General features: G+C 35.7%; 1 protein-coding gene across 2 annotated transcripts in view; it reads left to right on the forward strand.

The window, feature by feature from the left end:
- The window catches only part of GBE1 (1,4-alpha-glucan branching enzyme 1), a 136,928-nt gene that overhangs the window by 15,841 nt on the left and 94,411 nt on the right, over positions 1-26,676 (forward strand). For both annotated transcript variants that reach the window (XM_056482866.1, XM_056482874.1), the window contains exons 2-3: positions 17,556-17,725; positions 24,828-24,940. In XM_056482866.1, coding sequence (XP_056338841.1) covers positions 17,556-17,725; positions 24,828-24,940 — 283 coding nt within the window. The remainder of the gene's footprint in view (positions 1-17,555; positions 17,726-24,827; positions 24,941-26,676) is intronic.

A 26,676-nucleotide genomic window follows, 5' to 3' on the forward strand; every position in this document is an offset into this window, starting at 1 on the left:
GCAAACGGGTTGTAATTGCAACCTGTAGTACTGCTTTTCATGATGGTTATTGCAGTGACATGGTAATTGTAGATCACATGAAATCTCAGTAACTTTTGTGGTGGATTATTGCTTCTGCCTGCTCGTTCCTTTATGCTCTGCTGTGATAGCTGACAAGAGAGATGGCCAAATGCAGGGACCTTAAATAGTTGCATCATTGTATCATGTGTCTACATGAGTAAAATGGCTATCAACCTATAATGGCATATTTCAGTGTGTGTCTTCACTAATTCTTGGTGCTCTGATATCCCTACTAGATATCACTAAGAAATTTTCATTAGTAGATAAGTTCTTTTTTGTTGAATTTTTGGAAATACAGGTAACTGTTAAATCTTAAAAAAAAAAAAAAAAGGTAGCTTTTGCCTTATTCATTCTGCAATTTGTATTGGATATGATCATGTCAGTGCTCCAGGGAATGCTGTATATTATGGGAAGTCTTTGTACCCTACCAAAACCCAGCTAAACAAAAATCATGTCATCATACTGATGCCTTAAGTTTTAGCTTTCATATTTTCCAGATTCTGTACTGCATTAGTATATAACTCTGAAGTTCATGTAAAGTGTAGCAAGTTCTCTTTGTAGTTGACATAACAATCCTTTTCCAGCCTGAGAACCAAGAACACCCTGGCAGCTTCAGGCCTAAAGGGTGTGAACATCAAATTGAGGAGACCAAACTAGGAGGATGAGACTGCATAGCCTGAAGATGTAATTGGACAATTAACCCCAATATGGAAATGGACCAAAGCTTATAAAAGAGTGAAAACTTGTGACTTGGAGTCCGTCTTGGTTGGAGCCTCACCTGGGCTCTTGTACTGCCCAAGGTGCATCCTTTAAAGGCCTTTTAAATAAATACCTACTTTATTTCTTTAATTGTCTGGCCTCTGTTCTAGGTAGCCTCTCAAGGCATCATTTCTGACAATGCACAACCCTTGTAGTTATTGAAAATGTGTCTTGAATTCAAATATTATGAAAGAGTAAAATACACAGACTTTGTGTTTTCAGATCTTAAAGACAGCTTGCATCACATCTTCTGTTTGCTCTTTACATTAATTACCTTTGCTGCTTTTGCCTGCCGTGAGAGCCATGGGCTCCTTATAAGCCTTTGTGTTCTTTTTACACAGGGAGAGATCTGGAGTAAGTGTTATGGATGTGCAAGCCAGCACTTCATGGGCTTTGAGAAGTTTGGGATTCTGAGGCTGATAATATACATATTTCTTTTGAAAAAATACAGCAGTTGAGCTACTTTGCAAGGTAGTAGAGGGAATTCACTCCAGAGCATTAATTACAAAAGAAATAAATATATTTTAGAAAGATGGAAATTTGATACTCAGTTATCTTAGTAGTAATCTAGAACAGGAATTTGTTTTGTTTTTTTTTCATTGTTCCTGTAATGTCTATGGTGTATCTGTTGTAAACATCCAGAATAAAAGTACTTGTGGAACAAAATCTGTCTGATTCTGTCATTGTTATAAAATATATTTTTATAACACTGGAATATTCAATTGGAATATGCTGCATACTACTGAAACTCTTCCTGGAACACTCACAGGTGACCTCAGGGCTGAAGGAGTAGAGGATATTGGGTGGAGCTGGTGGCATGGGATCATACAGCTCAAAAATAAAGGAGATTGCAAGTGCAAACTAAAATTGTGGCAGCATTTGTTCTTCAGTCTTCAAAATTATTAATGAAATGGGATTATTTGGTTACTCAACTCTGTTCAAGTTTTGTCATTAATGGATTTGATATGGGGGGGCACTGCTTATGTATGTGCATTTTCTGTGACTTTTTGGGTGTGGGGTTTTGTGTGTTTTTGTTTTGGTTTTTTTCCCTTCTGAACTTTGCTGTGAACTGTCCAAGGAGTGAGTATTTTATTTTCTGAAATCTAGCAGTAAGCAAAGTTTGAAGTTCACTGAATAGTCCTAGAATAGCTGTCCTTGATGCAGGTTAAACTTAGTATTAGGTTTATTTTTGTTTCTGGGAGAACAAATAAAATAGGAAATCAATAATTAAGTGGGATGACATGGTTTCTCTTGCATTCATCCCTGTAACTGCTGCTTCCCCATCACCCTCCTACCAAAACCCAATCAACCAGCAACAAAAAACCCCAACAAACAAAACCCCCCACAAAATCCTTTAACAACTATCTGTTACTTGGAATTTTTTCTTAAAGAAAAAATGGAGGGTACCTGATGCTGAAATTTGGTCTGGAATGAGCTAGCTGACCAGCAGTGAGACAAGATTTTAGTTTTTAAGTTTAAGCCTTGCATTGTGTTTGTTTTACTAAAAGGTTACCTTATGTTCATTGTCATTCATGTTTGCTGGCATCTGCCTCTGCCAAAATACATACTTCAAAAGTGCTTACCTGTTTTGCCCAATAATTTCATATATAAATAATGGGCTAATTAAAGAACAGCTTTTTCATTCAAGATACCTTAAACTTTTAACAGAACGGGTTTCATTTTGTTTTCATAGGTTTGTTTTGTTTATTTTCCTGTGTGTCTTGGCTATGTGTGAGCTATTTGAAATGTCAGATTCATTAAATTGTATCATGGACACTTTGACTTGTTTTGAGACCTGTATGGAGAAAAGTTGCCCTGTTATTTGGATAGTTCACAGCCTGCCTTTGTTCCAAATGTTCCAAACTGAGGTGAAGGGGGGAAGGAAAAGTTGTGGGCAGAGAACAGGTCAGGGGCTGACTGTGGGACCCTGCTTGTTGCTTGTCCTGGACTTGGAAAGTGCTGGGAGCCTGAGGAACTCAATGGGAGGGCTGGTGGAGAAGCTGAGTTGGTCCTTTGTGCTATTAGAGGGTCTAATAGAACAGAGTTGTATCATGTGTGCAAGTTGAGATCTGTGTTGGAGAGCAGATGTGAGCCTCCCTCAAAGTGAAGTGTTACACATGAGTGCAATGCAGTTCTAGCAACTCTAAATACTAGAAAATGGGATGAAATTCTGGTTTGGACTCCTTAATCCAGATCCAGTCCAGATCACTTTCAGTTCATACTGTTCATTACATATACTGACTATGCCTCCATGAATCTAGTTTTTGTGGATTTTACCTCAGTAAGCAACTCAAAAATTCATGCTTGATTAGGAATAATTAATAAAGTTAAGAAGCTTCTGTTAAGTAGTTGTCTTGCAAGTTGAAAATTTGGGTTTTTTTTCAGCTGTATTTCCTAAAACCATCAAATGGTTTGGGTTGGAAAAGACCTTAAAAATCATGCAGTTACAACCCCACTGCCATGCACAGGGGTGCCTTCCAGTGCAGGTAAAGGAAAGAAAACATTTAAATTCAAACCCTACTTATTATTCTCTTCCTCACATATGTTCATCTTCTACTGGAAACCTTAAATGAGCTTTTGCTCCATGTAGGACATGAAGCATAACTGCATAGGCTGCGTGATAATTTGGATTTGGGGGAGAGGCTGTGGTTGTGGGCTTTGCCTGTCTGCCCTGTGCTAAAGGACTGTGAGGGAGAAGGGCCTTTCTGCCACTCTCTTGTCTGTCTGGTGTGTTGCTGGAAGCTTTTTCTCATAACCAAAGAGTATTGTGTAATGTGGTGCATTGGGACATCACACCAGGGCTTTTGAACAAAGGTGTCTGTAAACTTCATCACACAATCATCCACTCTGTGGCTTAACATTTAAAAGGAATGAACAGTTCATTTAGTGTGGACATTCTTAAAGGCACTAAATGTTCAGCTCAAAAAAAAAAAGTGAGAATAATTATGAATTTTCTTAGTGTAAATGAATGATGGACTATAAGAATTCAGTCTTCCTTCAGATTTCAAATTAAGGGAAATGTATATTAAGAGCTCTATGCTGTGAAAGAGGCTACATGATATATGGCATTTCACTAATTCTAGCCATCACACTGTCTGACTGCCTCCTTGGTGATGTAGAGGTATGTTTTGTCCTTTGCAAAGGAAGACAGATGCTAAACTACTTTCAAAGTAGTAGCTGGGCTATTTTTTTTCCATGGTTCTGAGTGTTTTAGCCTTATGGAATTCTTGTGTGCATAGACACAGATACACAAACAAAGAAAACTAATGCAAGATTCGGGGACGTGAATGTGATTGCCAGTAATCCAAGATATATTAGAATGCTTTGGCATTTGCAGTGCTTGTGGTATTTCTGTCATGATATCCATTGTTGGTTTTATATATCTTACATTCTTGTGGTGGTTTTTAATTTGCTTCTTTTTTTAAAGCAGAACTGTCTGGCTACACTAGATGTGAAGTACTAAATGTTCAGAGAACAATTCTTCTAGTAGGTGACCTGTCAATGCTGTTTGTGTCTCAGCCTCCTGCTCAGGACTGGCCAATGTTGAATTGGGACTGAATTGTTCAGAATTTTGTTTTCTTGAATGTCAGACCTACAGGAATAGAGATTCTGCACCCTCTCTAGGGCTTTGGTCCTGAGAGGATACGAATTTTTTTCTCTTTAGCTGGCACCCCTGTCAATTTTTGCATATGTTTACTCTCAAATCTTTCATCCTGTACCAGTTCAGATGACAATTGAAAAAGGCTTCTAACTGGCAGTGTCCAAACTGTGTGTGTTAGGAGGGAAAGAACAGGAAATTATGCTGTAGATGGTAATGTATGTGTAACTTCGTTAAAGCTGAATGTGAATTCAAGCTCTTCAAGAGTAGAAGGAAAAGTTTAAATATAGTTTTTTGGGAGGGTTATATACAAGTTTACAAGTTATACATTTATTTCTGGAATAATAAATAGCTAGCCAGGCTACTCTGATGTAAAGAATAAAATGCGATGAAAAATTAAACACATCAATTCTTTGCATAGCTAATAATATTGTTTTTATTCCTTGATGCCTTGGAAGTATTAGTATTATTATTACCAGCTTTTTTCTTCATATGTAGCTCACAAATGAAGAGGTTAATTTCCTAAATAACTCTAAATACTTGAAGTTTTGGCTCATGGTTTTTCTGCTTTGTTATTCCCTTGTGCTTGTGCATATCAAGTTGACCTCAAATAAGGAGGTTGTGTGACTGAAGCTTTGGGACTAACCTGTTGTCCTGCTTGGCTTAGTTTGCAGGTTTTCCTTTGACAGCTCTCCAGGCTGGAAATTGGAGCTAGTAGTATTTTCTAGGCTTAGTTCCAGTAAAAGAGATATTACTTTTATGTTCTGTTGTATGAGTTTCAAGTGGGAACGGGGATGTGGGAATAAATCAGATTTTCAGATAATCATATACATAGTTATATTTTTCAATCAAGACTATAGTGCCCTGCCTTTTTTCTATTTTGTACTGTAAAAATAGGTACTTTGAAATACAGCTTCAAGCAGGTCAGCCAATGCAAATTGTCTAAGTTCCTTTATAAGGAGAAAAAAAAATATACTAAGTAGTCATAAGAATGTCATAATGGGTGGAAAATTACCAAAAAGGGAAAGTCTGTCCAGCATATAATCCATTATTATGTTGCTCAACCTATTTGCTGTTTGAGCTTATCCATCTGTAGTGAGTGCTTAGTAATATTAATTTTCTACAAAAAAGATTTTGTGTAAACAAAGCCTATGTAAAAATTTTGTTTGAAAGATGGCTCAAACTTAAGTAGTTGTTTTACAAGGTGCATATTGTCTTAAGTTGACAAGATGAATTTGAAGTTGCAGAAAAATAATTTTATCTACCCAATAAATAAATAAATTGCTCATCTTCTATTTCTTAAGTCCTAAAATTAGGCAAGAGTTTATTCCATGATCTCTGAAGTTTTCCCAGTAGTACTTCATAGTGAGACTAATTACACCTGCATATGCAGTGTATCAGAGTGACTAACCCTGGCAATACCAGACTTTCTAAGTTTGGAGTTCTGCTTTGAATAGCTGCAAGTGGTTTTCTCTGTGTCCCAAGTTACCTCATCACTTCAGATATTTAAAATTCTACTGTAAACTTCACTGTCTTGATGTGTGTTGAGTTATTAAGAGATTTGAGCCTTGCATAGTAATGAAGCACTAGTTAATATTCTCCCCTGTATTTTGTTTGCAATTTTCTTTAGTCATTTCAATTCAAAACTTGAATCATAAGGTTTCTAATGTTGTGACAGACAAGTCACACTGTAGACAAGACACGCTTGGAGTAGACAAGTGCTTGGAGGCTTCAAAGTAAATTATGTCTAAAATGATTGGGCTTTCCCTATCCAGCACAGCTACAATCCCATCAGAAGGGAGGTGTCTTGAAAGTTATGTCACATGTACTTAGGAGCTTAAACCATGTGGAAGGGGCTATGTGGGATGACTCCAGCAGCTGCTAGGAAGTGTTTTTTCTGCAGTTACATGCTTAACAGATTTATGTGATGCAGCAAATCATACAGTTTTAGTCAGATTAGAGATTATGTCAAAGAGATACAGTGCCTTAGTGTTTCACAAGAATAGCCAGACTGTAGAATCTTAAGTCTCCTATTTTCTATAGGGGTTAAAATATTGGAGAATCTGATGTCTGCCTTTTTGGGATAATGCAGACTAGTTAATGACTAATATTTCTTATCTTGCTATTCATTCTAACTGAAGTCTGGGAAAAAAAAGTTTAGATTGCACCCTGAAAATGCTTGGCTGTGAATGACATAAACTGTTGTATAAACTGCTCACAGCAGCCCTTAACAACAATACTTGTTTTTTGTTTTCTTGTCTTCTGTGCGAATAGACTTGAATGCCTGGGACTAGTTACAGACATTTCTCAAGTACATGACTTCTAATTATACTCCTAGTTCATTAACAGTAAATTATGAAGACTTGGCATTGTGGGCTGTATAAATGTTTGAGTGTTTGGCTTCCTGTGTTGGTCCTGTCTGCAGTGAAAGTAGTAAAGAATTAAATTTAGAAACATTTGTGCTGGGAAGCCACCGTGGTGCCTCTGAGGTGGCTGGAACTGGTGTGATAATGATGTTCCTCTCCCCACCCTGGGTATCCCAGATCTTATTCTCCAATCACTAGAGGTGACCTTTTCTCCTTTAAAATGGCCTTCTCAGAAGGCTGCTTTTCCCAGGCATTACAGGGAGCCCAGCAAGCAGAGCAGGCATGCTGGGGGAGTTGAATGTGTGGTCTGTGTGAACAGCCCCCACCGCTCCTGAGCCTGCAGAGACAACACTCCCTGATCAAACCAGTGACGGCTGATCAAAGCTGGCATAGTGGTCAGTCATAAAAGCAATAGTCCTTCCTTCTCATTCCATGTTTAATACTTGTTTTTCTAGCTATGATGCTGTGCAGAAATCTCACACAGGCTTTTCTCTCCTGGAGTACTGTGAAGTTTTGTTTGCTAGGATAACATAGAGAGGTAAATGAAAAATGGATGATGACAAACACTTTAAGGCCAAGAAGAAATCTGTAATGGCAGGATATTTGTGTGCATGACAGAGGGATTGGGAGTATATGTTTGTGCATGAAAAAAAAAAACAACAAATCATGTCTTTTAGACAATGCACAAGTACATGTGCATTCTAAAACTAAAAGAATATAAGGAGTTATTTAATTAGGTGGAATAGGGTAGGTTTATGGAGAGGAAAATTGTTACAGGGAGAAAGGTTTGGAGAGGCAGTAAAGAAGCCAGGTGTTGCTCTAGGTACCTTTTATCAATTTTTTTTTTTTACTCTCTTTTGTAATAGCTGCCATTTAAATCTGCTTCAAGTTTGACACAGACGCAATCCTATACTAAGGGGATGTTGTATTTGATTGATATTTATCAAGGATGAGAATTTTTATTTAAGTTTCTAACATATCTTTCAAATAGTGACCTATGCAATAGTTTGAATATGAAAGCTGTTTGATCTGATCCATTATATCATTACTTTATTTTTAAGTTCTGGAGTATGTTTTTAAGGGAGGTGAAATAAGACTTGTGGAAATGAGCAATGAAGATGCAGCTAAAGCAGCTGTGCAGTTTTCTGTCAGGGAATTAAAATAAAAATTCTTACTCCATTGTGTTTCTGCCAAAGTGGGATGAGTAGTAAAGGAATATCTGGTGTTTTATTTCAAATAAATCAGGAGTTCTGACTTCTGGTTTAAAGGATTTTTTTCTGTTTGGTAGACAAATAAAACTTTCCATTTTAATTTCTTGTGAATTTATTTAGAAAGGTAAGTCTTGTTGAGCTTCATTTATTGCAGTCAATGTTACTTGCAGCTTTTCAATATGGAAGTCAAACTAATACAGCAGACTTGAAATCCAATTTTGAAAAGAAACCCGTGTCTTCTTATGTTTGCTGCTGTGGCAAGCTTATAAAAAACCCAAACCCACAATTACAAACCAGCCTTAAAGCAAAATTAAAGGGTTATTGAAGTCTATTATTTTCACTGTGCAGGGCTTTTACAACCTATAGGAGGTGTGTGAGTTCCTTCTCACTGCACAAATGTTTTAGAAACAACTGGTGCTTCCAGGTTACTGAAATTCTACAATAATTAATAACACTTGACCACCAAGAGGGGAACTACAAATTGTTTTTACAAATATTAAAACAAAGTTGGTCTAGCAGTGGAATCAAATGGTAATTGATAAGCTGTTGTTTACAGCTCCATTAAAATGAATCCTGGTGAATAAAACATCTGAGTTCTTTCCACATTAAGGTGCTTTTAAGCGTTTGTTGATATGATGAGTAGAAGCAGTTTTGAATGTTCCACTAATAAATACATGCTTAGAAAAGGAACAATAAGCTGCTTTTAGCATGGAGAGAAAATCTAATCTTTGATTTCCAGTTAAATAGTACTGAAGAACAAGAAGAATTTGTGAACTTAAAAATGCATTAGTGTAAAGCAGATGAATTTTTGACTCAGTTGTGTCCATATTACAAACAAATTAATAATTATATTGTTCCTGTAGGTTATCCGTGAATGTGATTAATGTTCAGTGCTACATTTTCTAGTGTGTTTTGGCAATATGGAAACCTGAATGTTTAGCAAGAGCACAATTTCAAATTAAAGCAATAAATCAGAGTTAGTGAAGTAAGGTGTGCAGTGTGCCCCACTCCTCGACAGTCACTGAGTGACAGCAGTCTTGTCCCACTACTTTTGGCAGCAAGAGCCTCTTTATCAGCTACTGTTCTTCCAGTCACGCTTGTGTTCACGTCTTTGCTACATGCTCTGCTGATTACCTTGGAAAAGGGCAATGCTGTAACTGTTCAACTGACCTTTCAGTTTATTTTCTCTTGTGTAATATGAAACATGAGCTAACGCAGCCTTAGTCTACTGATTTCGAGAAAATCTGTCGCTGCATTTCTGCAGCTTTCTGCTCAGATGTGATGAGGTTTCTCTGCAGTTACATTAATTCCAGAAACTCCATCAACTTCAGATATCATCACAACAGTGAAGCAAATTATTATAGCTGAAAGAGGGAATTTAGTGTACAATTCATGCATAATAAAGACTACTTAGCAGAGGAATAGCGAGACAATGACTATTAAATGAAAGAATCCTATACCTAAATAAATGAAGTATGTTTCTGGTAAATTTGCCTCCTTACATGCAGAGAAAATATATAGAACTCTCATTATTTTGTAATTGCTGTTTTATTTAGATTGTGTCCTTGTGGTAGGGAAGCTGTCTTGAGTGCTTTGGCAGATACAGAATATACATAGGTGTGCCATTCCAGGAGGTTGTAACACAGCTTAGTATTCTAAGGCATGGGGGTTTGTCTGTGGGCTTTTTCTTTCTTTGTTTTTTTTTAGGGTTTTTTTTTTTTGGTTTTTTTTTGGTTTTTTTTGTTTTTTTTTTTGATCTTTGTTTCTTGAGGAGTCTGTGCTTCAGTTGTTCAGTTTTTAAAAATTACTATATACCTTTTATTTCATTAGTGGGTTAAAGTAAATGGCTTTCTTGTAGGAAGTGTTGATAATGCACGGTTCTTTTTTCTTCTCTCCTGGAATTGATGTCTCTAAGTAGTTTGCTGGCTTCTGATGGAAAGAAAATGCTTCTTGGTCCTTCTAAACCACTAGTAATTTGTTACACTTACCCTATGAAGTGCATCCATGTGTTTCTAATAAAACTGAAGTGGGTGAGAGATTAACAGGAGTGTGTATAAAACAGCCTCTAAATATTGGCCAGGGGAGGTGGGTGGGGAGAGGGATTGTTCTGAGGATTGGGATTGGTTTAGATAAATAGTGGAGCTATTGTTAATAAATGATGGCATTAAATTTGCATTTGGTACATCTTGTAATCTCTCCTGCATTTGGTTCTGAATTGAGAGCTGTGTGTATTCATCCTGAAGCTGATGGCAAAAACATTACAGCTGTCAAATGCTGCCAAAGCCACTAAGTTACCTTCATGGTTAAAGCAGGGAAGGTGCTGCTGGTCAGCAACAAATAATCTTCAACAAATAAAATACTATGGAATGATATTTATCTGTGTTAGACCTCACATCTTACAGGTCTTCACATTTCTGCTAGAAATTGCTGGTAGCATGTCAAGAAAATCTGTAGTTCCCCTTTTTCTGTCCATTTTTTGTTAATCTTCTATGTACTAGACTTTTTGTATGTCATTGCACTTTAAGTTATTTTGCAAGGAGGTGATGCTGAATCAAATGCCTTGTCTTGTGTTGATGGCTTTCAAGAGAGCAAGTGATTATGCATTATTTATCCTAAGCAAATATTTCTTAATTTTTGATGCTGCATTTAGTTTGAGATGTGAACTATATTAGTGTTCTATGTATGTATAAATGCTTTACCTCAGCATTCAGAAATTATGAAATCCAAAAAGAATTGGAAGTTATTCATTATCTGCCAAGTAGAGAATATTTGAAGAAATTTTTTTTCAAGCTTTTGCCTTTCTTGCTTACTCGTATGAGTTCTCTGCTGGATGGTCTTCTAGTAGATAGTAAAAATGCATGGTTTTGGTAGGACTTACAACATAAATGGTTCAGCTGTATAGGTTCTTTATTGGAATAGCTGCATCCTCAATTTACTTGGGTAACTGTTGATTTTATTGCTCCTGAAAGGAACTTAATGTCATTGACCAACTTGCAAAAGCTGTAGTTTTCAGCTAAAAGTGTGTTTTAAATTCTCTCTGATGTAGGAGAGTGGCAAATTGCTTTGTAGTGAGAAATTCTGTGAATGGAGCAGTTAGAATATTTGGGGAATTCAGCTTTAGCTATGGGGAAACTTCTTAAGATCATGATTTCACAATCATGTAACAAATTTTACTTTAAACCTGCAGAAAAGCGAAGTTAAGTGGTCATCTCCTGCATCTTTATAATCATCATCTACTGCTATCTTGTGCTTCTAAAGCACTTCTCTGAGAATTGTTCTAACACTTTAAAGGCTTCATGAGTTGCATGATGTTGATGTTCCTTAGGCTATTTAACTGTGTATTAAAAAGATTTCCTGAATAGGACAGGACTTTCTCAGAAAAGGTGCAAGTAAATCAACTACAGCTATAAAATTGGTAAAAGTTAAAAATACAGTTAATCTGTTTTCTCAAGTAGTCATACCTACCCAAGATTTACTGTGCCTTTACTTCCTGTTTTCCTTAAGTGTGGTTACTCTGTGTAATACTCTGAATAGCCAAATGAAAAGTGTGTGGCAGGGGGTGGAGCAGAGGATGAAGTAAAACCCAAGGCTCCTGTTTTGGTATATTTTCACTAGTGACAGATGAAATGGAAGGAGCTGCAAACAAGAGCTTTATCTCTCCTGCTTGAGTCTTCCTTTAATCCATTGCTTTCTAACCAGTTGATTGTGAGAGGGTGAGGGAATAACTGGCTACAGAGTAAAGGGAAAGATGAGATTCAGAGCCTCACTAATCTGAACAGGGACTCTGCACTGGCTTTGGTGTCAGTGAAAGTTTTTGTAACTGCATCTTCAAAGTGATTGCAGCAATATTAGAAAGAGGTAATCTGTGAACAACCCCATAAACCTATGGACTTTGGTCCATGACACTGACGTTAATACATTTGTACTTGCTGGAAAATGGAGGATTTGGTTGCAGAGAGTACATTACTGGGTTTCTTTTATTTTATTTTTTTTTTTCTTTTTCATTTCTCTTTGGTATCTGCAGAATTGGGCTTTCCATATGGATACAAGAGACAATTATCGAAGTCTCTTCTACTTGCTTTCATCTTTTGAATAAATTAGCATTATTATTAGGCCAATACTGGAGAAATAAACTATGACAAAAAAAGCTCATATGGAAAAAAATCTAAAAGATGAACAGCTACTAAAAACAGCATCCTAAGCAGAAGAGGGGTTAAAATCATTAACTTCACTGTTGTTGCAACAGGTCTTACAATAAACTGACTGTTCTATAGACTGCAATAACAACAGCTTTGTAAAAAACCATGAGAATGGCATAAAAATGTCTTGAGGTTTTGCAGCCATCTTGGCCTTCAGCACCAGCCTCTTTAAATGAGAGTATCTTGTATGCTGCCAAGGCCTTTTTGGTTACATTAGTTTCTGTTTAGATTCCTGTGATGCCTAAGAAACTAAAGCTAATCTGGTTAAATTTAAAATTTGAAAATACTACAATACATCTTTGTTATTTTATGAGGTGGTCAGGAAGGAGTTAGTACCTCTTCTGCTTGGAAGAATGAAGATGTGAAAGCTTTATGTGGAGTTCTAACTCTGTGCTTTCACTTGCCATCAGACTCTTCAATAATCTGCCAAAAGTCTTATTTCAATAAAGCAGTCGACTTTGGGGAGGAAGGAGAAGCTTAGCTATATTTTTCTTGTATTTTGTATTGAGGCTAACAATTATAACATATACCTGACATTTTTTTAATGGGTTCAATAGTTGAATTAATTCAGTGGTTATAGGAACTGCAGAACCAGGGATGTTTGTATATCAAAGCTACAAAATAAATAGAACGCTGTGTTTTTTTGGTATAAGTCTGTATGGTTTTGCATTAAACTGAGAACTCTATACTTCTACTGTAAACGTTTTAGCTGTGTAGGTATCCATAAGAAAATATTTTAGGGTGTTTCAGTGATAGAAGTGTGAAGAATAACTGCTCACCTGGCATGTCATTTCTTGAAGTGATTGCTGATGTAATATTGTCTTCATGTGTTCACTTGGAATGTTATTTTATTGGCAGGATACTTGTTTACTGGATAGCCATTATAGTAATTCATGTTTGATGTTTTAATCCTGCTTCTATGGAAAGTCAGCCATTTCCTACACTTCTATTGTAAGGCTTTAAACAAAGCTGAATATAAAGCATGGGATTTAAAGCAATACAGTGTTACAAATTATGAATGTAACAATAGGAAAAACTGTTGTGATTGTGTTTCAGGTGATGTTTACCATTTGCCAGTGTTTCATACTGAAATAATGATGGAGAGGGCAAAAATGTTGGTGTAAAAGCATTTGGTAATAGAGTAGCACTTCGTTTCATTCTGGGTGTTCTGTGTTCTTAGGCTGATGCTAAGACTGAAATCTCTTCAATAAATCTGAAGACAACAATGTCAGTATTTCAGTTTCAAGAGGCATTGATCTGTTAACAGAGACTAGATGAATGAACATGGGATTTGAACACCTTGCTTTTTTCATAAAAACTCCAGGAGCCAGGAATACACAATCAGCAGCCTCCCTTCTGCTGCCTGCACCTGTGTGATGTGTGTTGCTGTAACTGCAGTAAAGGACTTAATGAGCAACTTTTTAGTCTTTTCAGATGCTCTGCTCAGATGTTCTGTGGATCTTCTTGTTGCTCAGTTTAGAGTTTTTTTTTGTCCCAAAGGTAATGGTTTTATTTTTCAAGTCATAGTTGGTTACATTTTTTACCTTGTAATCCTCATCAGTGTCAACGTTAGTGCTGGGAAATTGCAAAATCTTGAGAGACTTTGCAGTCTCTGAGAACTTGAAAAGCATGAAGGCAGAAGTCAGTCTTTTGTTGTGACTTACAGCTCTAGATGTTGAGGTTGACTATTCCCATGCCCAGAATGTTGAGATTTTCACTTACCAAATGCATTCTGAGTCTGTCATATGTCATACAAGTATATATAGGCATAGCTGGACATGACATAACTTTCAGTGTTGAAGAGGAGATCACAAAATGTAGTCTTAATCAAGTGTTTATCTCTGGTTTTATGACTTGTATGCTGTTAGTGAACAATATAAATGCTAGGAATTGACTGCACAAAACTAAAATATTTCCTGTTGTTTTTTGTGTGTAATCCTGGGGTGTCACTTTGGAAGATTATAAAATCCCCAGTGTTTAACAAGCCTTAGTAGTGTAGAAATGAAAGCCAAAACATCTGTGAAAGCAAAACCTTAAAGTTCCCTAAATCTGGACATGAGCATATACTTAGTCCTTTCCTTCTAAGGAGCAACAGGCTAGAGTTGCTGCTTTCCAAAGCCTTTCTGCTGTTTTACAAGGCCTTCTGTGACAAGTAGCCTTGTTCTGTGTCCAGATGTATTTCATCTCCTGAGATGGGTTTTTGGAATAGTTCATAGCAAAAGTAATTGATCCATTTCAAGAGTTGGCGTGTTTTTTTTTTGTGAGCTTTGAGCAAACTGCAATTCCTTACTGGATAATCTCAGGAGATGGTTAAAAAGAAAAAATTCTTTCTGGATTATAATTTTTAATCAATTACAGAGAACACTAGATGTTCCAAAAATCTTTGTTCTGCAATGTGATGCAGCAATAATACTGAATTAATTTAGTCTATTAAAAGCAGCATGCTTCTATACAAATAGAAGGAGCATTCTTACTCAATGTACATGATGCTGTGTTGCTTGTTCCAAGTCTGTCCTGTATAAAAAGCAATTAATGTAAAAATGTTACACATCCTTGCTCAACAATTCTTCTAATATGTTCCCTTTCTTGCCTCCCCTCCCTCTCCCCCCAAAAATAATTTATTGAGCATGTAATCTTGCTCACCACTCTTTGAAAAGCGAGCAAAGAGTAGTGTTTTTAACAACAATACTCATGGTCATTTAATATACTAAATGCCATGGTCTCATTGTTTCATGGTTTGCTTAAACCCTGAATTTACTGAAAGACAAAAATTGAAGCAGTGGGTGTTCTTAGTGCTTTTATGACAGGAATCAAGAGTTTATGATGTCTCTATTAGTGATTTTTTTTCTGAAGATACAGAATCACATAATTGCTTTCTGAAAGTCCATTTGTCCATTTTCTTTCATCCCCTCAAATCCTAAATTTGTGAGATTTTTTTTTTGGTGTGTTTTTTTTTTTTTTTAATGAGATGAATGAGTTTGATTCCTAGGGAGGGATTGTGTTGAGGAAGAGGAGTGGGCCGCTGGCGTGTGTTGCACCTCTAGGTGATGTGAATTGTAGTCTTTCTTTTCTACACTGAGATTTCATTCCTTCTTTATGGCCTGCTGTTCATCTGTGGCAATAAAGGATTCATTTCCTCCTTCTGCAGTTTCAAGGATTAGAGGCTTGACTTTAGTTTAAAAACTAAGCTCACCGCTCCTTTTACTTTCTGCTCAATATGAGAAATACTGCATCCAGCTAGTCATCTTCTTAAAGCTGTGACAGTGTATTTGTGGCAAGAGTGGGGAGGAAAAGAATCATTTTGGTTAGATAACATATTTCAAAACTCCCTCTTCTATTTTACCTGTGTCAATCTCATTGCTTCAGTTAGATCTCTGAAGTTACAGCAGCTACCTACAGTAAAACAGATCCTGCTTCAGCCACAGTGGAACAAGGTGGAAGCAATGCATGTGACAGCAGCAATTTTGAAACAGCATGGCAGAGAAACAGGGATTTGCAGATAACACTCCAAATATACTTCTTGTTACATTATTTTTTCTTAACCAATTAAATGTAGGTATACAAACACACAAAACATGCATCTGCATGTGTATACATATGTATATAACTATATTTCTTGTATCCTACAGTATTTTAAAGAATGACTTAAATTTCAAAGCTATAGTAGTTGTTTTATTTTTTCCCCCAAGGAGAACCCTTCAAAAATAATTTGAATTTACCAGATGATATATGTTAAAATTCTGAGGCTATTTGTGACTTGCTCTGTGTTTCTGCATTTAAGCTTTAATATAAATCTTTGTGATTGCAGTTGTTTAAAATGTAAGTCAGTCAACTGAGTTTGTATATGTATATAATACATTTATAGTTGGAAATCTGGCAAAATACTTCTCCTCAAGGACATAAATGAAATTGATTATCAGAGCAGTAGTAGTTAGTAATGCACTTCTGAGGATTATACCCATGAGCAAATTTTAAAGGAATAACACAGGTGGATGGGCAAAAATAGTTATGAGTATATCCTGGAGGCATTTTCAAATCTTTCTCCCTTTAAAGATGATCATCAGTCTTAATAATAAAATAATAAAAACTCACTGGGAGACTAACCTTAAAAGCAGTCATAATACTCTAAATTAGTTCAGGTAATGCTCTTTGCCTTAACTAATAATTAGACATTTTAGTCCTCTACTTTGAACTAATTAAGGGCCAAAAAAAATCAAAACTTAGTAAAAAATCACAGAATTTTAAATCCTGGCACTGCAAACCGACTGCTGCTTCTTTTTCCTTAAGCAGCAAGGTGCTATTCCATAGTGCTGGTTTAGTGTTTCTATTTCCTATTGCAAAATGTAGGAAGTGTAATAAGGCAGGCAAGTTTTGGTTTTGCTGGGGTTCTTGCTGGTTTTTATACACTTCAGAAGACTCCTTACCATTTGTGAAAAGAAAAAAACACATTTCTAATTTACCTCAGGAGTGTCTTACTGAAAACAAACAAACAATCAAAAAACTGTTCAGGTAGCATTAATTAAGTGCTCAACTGCAGCTTTTAGCTGTGCTTCTGCACAAAATAGCTCATAATTTAGGGGTCAAAGTTGACTCTTTCATTTATATTGTACCCCTGACGTTACCATCAATTCCAAAAACCTACTTGGAGAAAAGCATAGCAAAGTATATCAAAAAACTCTAAGCTATTACAGGCAAAGTTTTATGTTAGAGGTTGAGGGCATTTCAATTCCTACTGGTGTAAGTAGGGTATGGTCCAAATAATTACTTTTATGGAGCTGTAATTTTTTCCAAATTGTTGCAGTGTCAGGGACTGACTGCAAAGTCTTGCTGATAGTCTCTGTAAAGGGGTTGCCTAATGAGCCCCTTTCTGCAAGGACCAGATGGGTTTGTCCATGCTGACATGCTGAACTGCAAACTTTTCAATGGCCTGAGATTGTCTGTCTATTAAAACTGGCTGTGAGAGATGTGGCAGGCCTATCCAGCTCTCCCTAGGAGGCTTGTATCTGGTATTAATAAGATGGAAGGAAAAGTGCTAGGCTGTTCAGAGTGTGAAGTTCTCCTGTTGTGTAGTAATACTGGGATTTCTTAGCTGCCAATCAGGAGCTGTAGTTTTAGACTGAAAGTGCAAAATGTTCCTTTAAAGTAGAGAAAGCACTGACAAACACAAAGATTGCAATTTTAGACTGTGTAACAACCATGAAAAAATTGTGTGGTTTGCAGTAGCGCTTTTTTTTTTCTGTTTCAGTAGAGAACAGTGAATTTTGTATTAGTGTGTTTCATTTAAATTTTTTTTTTAGGTTTTTACACTTATTAATGACACTTGCTAATCTTTCTAAAAATTGTTCTCTGTTTTCATTGCAAGGTATTCTCTGTTTTACAATCACTTGAAGAACATTGAGGAAAGTGAAGGTGGCCTTGATAAGTTTACAAAAAGTTACAAAACCTTTGGAGTTAACCAACTTGCGGATGGTGGAATATACTGCAAGGAGTGGGCACCAGGAGCAGAGGCAGTGTTTCTTGCAGGTGACTTCAGTAAGTATTCTTAGAAAATTTCTTCTCTCCTGTACAATGTTTTATATCAATATTCTTTTTTATAAAGAAAATTTTGTTGCAATGATGAAATTCTGATAGCAAAAATAATGTATGTCGTGGCTTAAATGAATAATATTTTCCTCTGTGTTGCAGTAGCTTATGAAGATGTGTTTCTGTTGGATGGTCAGTGTTATGCATTTTTTTTAATATCCCAAAGACAATGACTCGTGTCACACTGGATCACACTGCAACTCGAGGCTGTATCTAAACTTCCTGAAGTTCTTTCTAAAGGTTTATAACTAGACTCTTGTTAAACTATATGCAGAGAAGCAAAAATCACAGTGAAATAATTTTCTTCACCTTCTTTTACTGATCAAGCAGCAGTGTTGTTTATGTACTAAGGCCCTTGAGAATTCTCACCCATCCTGAGACAGGAGTTCTGCTGGTAAATGGTAGCCTAAATTCAACCTAAATATTACTGAAAGGGTAGCTACTCTGTTTTTGTGAGGGCAGAAGGAAAGATGTTAGCAGAATAGGAAGGTGGCAGTATTACATGGAGGAATTGCATTGCTTGCTCTGAGAAGCAGGAAGACTATTCTCTTTGAATTTGAAACAAAAATATAAATTTGCTTCTTATTTGTAGGTTAGCTACACTCAAATTGTGTTCTAAAATTTTTATATGGAAGTGATATTCATCATTGCTCTCCAGTCCTGCAATATAATACCTTGCTCTCCTTTTTGTTTAGTTTTGGAAAGTTTTGTTCAGTTTTTCCCTTTCACCTCTACTCTCTCTTCAGTTAGGTCTGCCAGAGTACTAATACTGGTTCTTACTGAACAGAGACTTTATCTCTGAAATTATTTTGTTCTTTTAACTGTGTTTCAGAAGCATGAAGATTTTGCAAAAATACTGATTTAGGGAGTGTTCAGTGTATTTATATTGCAAAGAAGAAATATGAAAAAAAAAGTCCTTTGAAGAAGTTAAGTACTCCTTAAACACAAACCTAAATGTTGGCCATTCCTTACCCCTGTCTGAGGAAACTATTGAAAGAAAAATCTCTATTTTAGGAAGGTTTTAATTTTAAAAATCCCAATTTTGATGCAGAAGTTGAACAGAAAAGTTAGTGTAACACTGTTTTCAGCCTTGATCCTGTTTGATATGATTAGCATAGTGAATAATAAAGGAGCTTTTGTTGAAGTGCTGCTTGTCATTTTATTGGAATAGACATTGATAAATAAGTTAGTGTAGTTCTTGCATTTTAATATTGAAATTGGATATGTCTTCTAATTGAACACTGAATAGTGAGTTGTGTATAATTCACCTACTGCTAGATAATAGTGATTTCAGGTATCAATATAGACTGCAAGGCAGCTAGATCAGGTTATTTTCATAGGTCAATTTTGTCTGTATAAACATGCAGAATTTTATCCTCCTTGTCCCTCCTCTACATTTTGCAGTCCCACTCATTGCTCAAGATTTTCATGGGATGGGTGCAGGTTAAATTTCTCAACACAGCTAAAGACTAGAGTGCATTTGTTTTAAATATGTATTTTAAGAGATGGTAGTATTAAAAACAGAATTTTAATCATATGTTTAATATTTTGAAAAGAGTGTATAACTTGCAAATTGGCTTATATGCTTGGGAGGGGGAAAGTATATGTATACCAGAATAGGGTGGCTAAACACTTGGAATAGTTTTCTAAACCCTACTTCATTTAAAGTATTTGATGTAATACAGCATATGAAGCAAAAATTTAGGACTACTATCTTAGAGTAGTTGTATAGAGACACCAATGAAATATGGCAATAGGAACAAAAAAAAAAAAAAAGAAATTCATTATAATGTGGAAAAGCTGTTTCTCCTATATATCAGTCAGTCATAGTAAAGTACTCATTTCCAAAGGGGACAATAGTGGACTTGGAAAGACTGGAGGAATGGAAGATTGTCATTCAATTCATATGATCTTGAATAATATTCTCATGAGAAATTGGATTGCAAAACCCTAAGATTTAGAGTCAGATTGCTGCAGGTATGTTTAATTAAAACTGAATGCCTTTAACCTTTTTTTAAGTTTTCAAGCAGGTTAAAGTCTTCAACTAAATTTATGATTATATTGTATTTAAAATGGATATTGCAATTGATTTGACTAAGATTTCTTTTTTTTAAATAAAACTTTTTTATAAAAAGAACCATAGTCTAACCTCATCAGAGGAAGTTGGAAGTCTTAGACTAAGAAATAAATATTTAGGTTTTAAACTGAAATATGGTGGTATATAATATATAAGCTGTCAATTCATGCTTTGTTTTTGGAGATGGAAAAAAACTGGTAGGAATTCATAATAGCACACAAATCTGTAAGTGGATTGGAGAAGAAAAACATTTAAGAAAATTCCAATGCATTCAGAGCTATTTTTGTCTCTTTAAAGCTCCATAATTGAAGATAAAAAGTATTGTATCCATTGGTGTACTAGTAATATGCTTTACTCTAAGAAGTATTAAATGAACATCCAAAAACATTAAGATTTGTCAATTAGTACTTGCAGCATATCAGTAAATCAAGTGTATGAGGCAATTAGTCAGCTGAATTTCCAGTACTAGAGGCACTAGCAACATTATAGTCCCTTCAAAAGCTCTCAGTGATAACACTGAATATTTTATTTGCGTGCTCTATTGCTGAGGAACCCAGTGACTACTGGCAATTTATTGCTGCTTTACAATTGACTATTTCAAAGTAAGTCACTGAACTGTGAGTTTTGAGAGTAACCCACAGAATTTATTTGGGAATTGGAACACTCACATTTGTATTTGGTCATGCAGAGGCTCAGTGAGTTATCTGTAAACAGTTCCTTAATTTTAAAAAGAAAGCTACTGGTTTTAAAAAGCTTGAGAGTAAGTATGCATATATTAATTTGGAAGTCAGCATTTGCTGTAATGCTTTGTTATATTTATGGTTTCTGTTCTTTTATCTGTCTTCCCTTCCCTCCTTCTCATCTAAAATTAATCTAAAATGTTGGTCAGTCTGGAATGTCTTTTTGATTTGGTTTCTGCTTCCTTTTTCTTGTGCCAGTGTGGAAGGCTTCTGCTGTGGTTGGAGGATGGAGGGAGGGTAGGATAATTGTTCTGGGAGGATATTTGTCTATTATTTAAACTTTGACACTTTCCACTCTCTTTCCCTTCAGAGTGGAAAGAGAGTACCTTAAGGCACTTCGTAATTTGGGTATCTGACAGTTGGCTAAAAACTTTGTATCAGAATGTTTTTGGGATTTTTTTTGGGATTTTTTTTTGCTTTTTATTCCAGATTTTTACTGCAATGGGTTCTAGGTATTGTCATGATATCATACTGAATTTCTTACTGCTTTCTTCCAAGATTTTTATAGAAAAATGCCTAAATTTGATGAGTAAAGTCAGTGTTATATTTCTGTGGGTGCAGGTGATTGAAAGCATTAGACTGTAATATAGGTAGCACTAATACACAGGTATGCATCTATCTGAGAAACAATGGAACTTGTTTCTATGTCAGTGTTTGAGCTGTTTCCAATTTCCAGCAGCTCAAAAGCAGGATCATTAATGTAATCTGCTTTAAAAAATTGTTAACTTGGGGAAGAGAGAGACCTAATTGGCCCCTGTGTAGAACAGAATAGTGTCCTTGGAGAATCTCTCCAGCTCTGTTCTGATTTTCATATTCTAATCAAGTAGAATACAGATCTCATGTTGGGATACTGGGATTTTGATCTCTTTCCCTTGTCTGAACTGCTGCTTGTCTGATAGACTTTCTTCAAGGATACTGTGTGTTTGCTGAGCTCTATTCTTTTCAGGCATCTAGTTCATCAGAAAGTGTGTGGAAATACAATGGCTATAAGAGATTTGATTTCACTTGAGAATTTAGCCTTAGTTTATAAAGATTTTTCACTTTTGAAAAAAACAGCTACAGTTATTATATAGGACAAAGTCAATTGCTGGTTAATATGTGAGACCAACTCTTTTCCTCTGTGAGAAGTGTTAATTTCTTGTGTGAAATTCCAAGTTCAGGCATGCCCCTCAGAGGTACATGGCTATGTCCTTGTCAATGTGAAAACAAAATCAGGAGATTGAACAAGAATTCAGTCAAATTGTCATTTAGCTGGAAATATGCATTTACATTGAGTTTTTGTCACAAACCTTTATAGCTTTGGATTCTGTTCTATATTAAAGCTCAGTTCATGATTCTTTGGCTTCCTAAGGGTGTAGTTTTGAGCAAGAAGTTGCCTTGTGCCTCTTGTTGCTGAGGTAGGATGTAATTAAATAATTGATTAGGTTTGGAAGATCCAATCAGAGAGATGAGAAAACAAAGTACCATGCTATCAAAGATGTCTTCTGTGTTGGATTAAGCCACAGATGAGGCTTGAACTTCTGTAGAGAAGCTTTTGCCTTTGTGAATGGCTTATGGGTATTCTGTAATGATGTTCTTTTTCCCCAATACCTATTCAAGCTGATTATTTGAACTCCTGCTGGTCATCTTTTCAGCCTTTTCCTCTTTGTGTTGTTGGCAGAATCTTTGAAGTCTGTTCTCAAACTAAGATATTTCTTTTGACTTTTTGTTTTTCATCTTAATAATAGCCTACTAATCACTTGTTGGTTAGTGGAGTTTGTTTATTTCTTTTCTTCCCTCAGGCATTTTTGGCTAGGTTTTGCTGACAAGTCAGAAAACCAAGCAGTAAAACTGAGAGAAGCATGAACTACTCTCTCTTTGAAGGGAATCTTCAGTTTTCAGGGTGTTCTATGTTCATTATGCCTTTGGCATTAATACAAAGCAATGTTTTCTGTTATAATCTTTCTAAGTGAGCTATTCTCCAGGCATAATTAGTAAACAGTGGGTTTGAGTAGGACCATCTGGGGCAGATGGGCTTTGCTTTGCATTTATTTTTCAATCAGGAGCCACAGGCTTGCAGTCACTGGCTGTGGCTGGGAGCAGGAGGGATTAGCAGGAGCATCTGGCCTTGCTGGCAGGTGAAGGGGAAAGTTCAGGCAACTTTGGTATTATCAAATCTGTCTGTGGAGAGCAGAAATATTTAAATAAGTAGAGAGATGTAACCATTCCCTCTCTGAATTAGGGAAGAGATGTGATTTTAGGCAGAGGTCATGAGAATCTTCTTTAATGATATAAGAATGCAGTGGTTTTGCTGAACATGATTATCTCTGTGGAGGTTCTCCTGGGTGAGTTTTACAAAAACTGGGCCTAAGACTCTTTTGCTGTAACTTTTAAATTTGCTCAGTATTCATTACCTGGCATATGTGGTTCAGTTTGTGCATTGAATCAAGAGGTGTAGCTCCATTGGAAAGAGTTTCATAAGAAACCATGAAGATAGTTGGTGGGATATCTGGGGGGAGAAGCAGATGAAAAGAATTTGGAGTAAGTCCCCCAAGATGGGCCTCGACAATCATAAATACTAACTAGTTTTTACAGCATATTTCTTGCAATTTCTTAACATCTTTGTTACATTTTCATCTTTCTTCTGTTTTCTCATTTTTGCCTGGAATGTTTGAGACTGTCTAGCTGCTTGTAATTAAAAAAAGTAAAAAAAAAACCACCCAGCTGTTTTAAAGTGCTGTATTCTTCATCTTTTTACCATGCTCTGAAATTTAAAAAAACAAAAAAACTATATTTTAATTTATAAACACTGTCTATAGTTTGCAGTTTAGGCATTTTATTAAGGAGTATTGCTTAATTGCCAAGATGTTCTTTGTTTGATGTTGGTCCTGGTAGATATTAGTAGTGTTTATTATTTTTGATTGAAACTTCAGTGTAAAGCCAAGAAGGAGAGACCATCTAAATCTTACTAATATGTGTAATTGTAATATGTAAGTCCTTCTGCTGTTAAGCTGTAGTTAAGTAAGTAGTTTCCCTCTGCTAATATGTGTAATTTTACTCCACTATCCAGGTACTTAAAACATTATAAAAACTATAATCTAAATAGAATACTGAATTATTTGCATTTCTCTTTTACTCTCCACTGTAAAATGAGTAGGTACCATTGTCTGGCATCATTGTGTGGCATTGTTTAATTTGTGTCTTTCAGTGTTCTTTAACTAAAGATTGGCAATTCTTGGGTTTAAGCAGCTGTGTAAATGCAGCCAGCAGCTTTGAAAGCAGTCTGGTCTTTCTCTGAAGCTCAACACGTCCGTACGTTGCTAGAGAAGATCATCCTTCTGTTAGCAGATAATATTTGTGATTATTATTGATTATGAAAATGCATGTGCTGATGAATAGAACTTCTTCATTTCTCTGCCTCCTCTGCTGTGATTTCCATGGTGGCAAAAATTATGATCCTGCTTCAGTTTAACTGTCCAATTTTTTTTATTGAAATGCTTTTAACCCTGATATGTTCAGTAGCACTATTGTTTTATGCAAGTCTGATATTTATACAATATTCTTAAACTGAAGGCTGCTTATTCCTCTTTCAATGATGTGTGAGTTTTGGTGTTTTTTAATTTTTTTTTTTTAGATTTTTTTGATTATTATTACATTTATTGTATGCAAATAGATTAGCATGATGGAAGATTAGCATGTGTTGCTTTAACATCTTGTAATTCAGTTTTCTGTGTTGACTGGTTCCTATTTAGCTTGACTGTTGCCTTGAACTGTGAAATAGATGTTTCAAGGAAAAAATAAAAAAGTAATTTTCAAACTTACCTTGCTACTTCCTTCTAGTCTAGATATGACTCCATTGCTAGTGTGTCAGATCAGAAGTGATGTTTTTACTCCAATCATAGGAGTTAACCTTGAATTTGTTTTCAAAGACTCCAGATTCCTTGGCAGGTGTCTGTTCAGTTGGACAGACTATAATGGCCATCTTTGCACATCTCCAGTGCTCAGTAAATCCAAAGAGGACCAAGAATCTTGAATTATGGGATTTAAGCTTGCTTCAGTTAATTTCCTTTAATGACAAAGGAATCTTCCTGAAGACATAAAATTCTTTTGAATGCATGTGCAGTATCAGGTATAAAAGTATTTGTGTCTGCTCTCACTGAAGTTTATTCTGAGAAAGATGGAACTCTAGAGTTACCACTTTGAATTGTGATTGGATGCATTTGAAGATGAACACATATTATTTCTTATATTGCAGATGGCTGGAATCCGTTTTCTCATCCATACAAGAAGTTGGAATATGGAAAGTGGGAGTTGCTCATTCCACCTGAAGATGGCCACTCTCCTGTGCCCCATGGATCAAAGCTAAAGGTGTTGGTTCTAGACTTAATCTAACTCTTGTAACTCTTCTTACTCTTTACTGTTCATTTTGTTTTCTTTTAGTTAGTTTTCATCTTCTAATTGTTCTAAGGAGCAGAATCAGTTTGTTTAGTTGAGCAAAGTGACCTAAAGGAGTGAAACATTAGGCATCACAAAAAGATTTTGGGAGCAGGCATATGTGGCTGAGATGTAGTGTAGGGTATTGCACCATATTATAAGAGGAAAACATTTTACAAACTGATAATCTGAAAAAAGAGGAATTAAGTAATGTGTAGGTAAAATCTTTCTGTATTTGATGCAACTACATGTTATTAAGAGCCTAGTAAAATCTCAATACCTTTAACTTTTGCAATACTTTAATGTTTTTTTCAGATTATTTTTTTGTTGCTTTAATGGTGCATGCAGATTTATAAAACTTCTATTTATCCTTTAGGAATTCAGAGTATTGAGTGGAAGTCTTAAGGAAGTGAAATTGAACACAGTTATTTCATGAGCATCTATGACCTTAAAATGCTTTCATCCAGAAATTAATGGAAATTTTCTTTTAGCTGTCAAATGCCACAGTTGGATGCTTAGTACAAATACACTTAATGACAACAGCAGAGTTGATGATTTCTAGGTGAAATTGATTTAAATCAGAGATGTGCTTTATTGCACTCAGAGCTTGAGTTTCAGGGATACTGGGTGCTAATAGAGGGCAGTAATAAGTAGTAAAGGAAAGAAATGTACTGAAATTACCTATAGGACTAGGAAAATTATGAAACTGGGAGCATTTGTATAATGTTACTACATTTTCAGAGATCCCCTCAACAAAACTAAAATACTGAAAAAAAAATCCTCATTTTTCTGCTGGAAATCAGCTTAGGGAAATAAGAAATCTGTTAAAACAAAGATATGTATAAAAATGCTCTGGAAATGCTTACTCAGTGTTTGTGCTTATCTCTATGCTTTTTGCTATGGCTTGTGAAATCATCCCAATAAAAATACAGATAAATAGACATTTAGGAATAATCATTCAAGGACAAGAAAGCTGTTTTTATTTTACAGAACAGGAAAGAAAACTGTTGTCTGCAACTCAAATGCAGTGATTATGCAGCAAGGTATTAGAGTGCAGAATGGCTATTTAATATTTTCCATGGTTTTGAGATGCAAGTAGGTAAGCTTTTTTGATTGCTGCTAAATTTACCTTTTGTGTTTTATCTGCAAAACTCTTGACTCATCTACTATAGAATATTCTATGCTCTTTGTAAAGATAAGAGGTGTGAATGATGATGAGTGTTGATAATTATTAGCATAGTAGCAAAAAAAGTATAGATTCTTAAATGCCTTTGGAGCAATGTAAGGAGATTTTTTTTTCCTTAGATAATCACTGGTCATATCTCCTTATTTTGAAGTACAGGTCTTGATAGTATTTTTTTTCCTGTTCAGCATTTTCTTTGAAATATAAACTCCATAAAGCAAGGATTGCATTATACATAATTTGTTTAGTGTGCAGAATTGCTGCTGATTGCACTAGATATGATGTACTTCCAAGGTGAATTGCTGTACTTCTGTAGTTGCTCTGAGTTTTCTGAAAAGCCAAAAGATGCCCACTGGCAGAATAGATTGTTAGTTTTTCCTTTATTATTGTATTATTGTTTTTCTATCCTGTCACTTTAATTGTGCTTTCCATGGTCAGTTTTAGACAAAGTTATGTGGCTGCCACTGACACTCAAAATTCATTGTGA

This window comes from Oenanthe melanoleuca, chromosome 1 (assembly GCF_029582105.1).
Source record: "Oenanthe melanoleuca isolate GR-GAL-2019-014 chromosome 1, OMel1.0, whole genome shotgun sequence".
Classification (NCBI taxonomy): Eukaryota; Metazoa; Chordata; class Aves; order Passeriformes; family Muscicapidae; genus Oenanthe; species Oenanthe melanoleuca.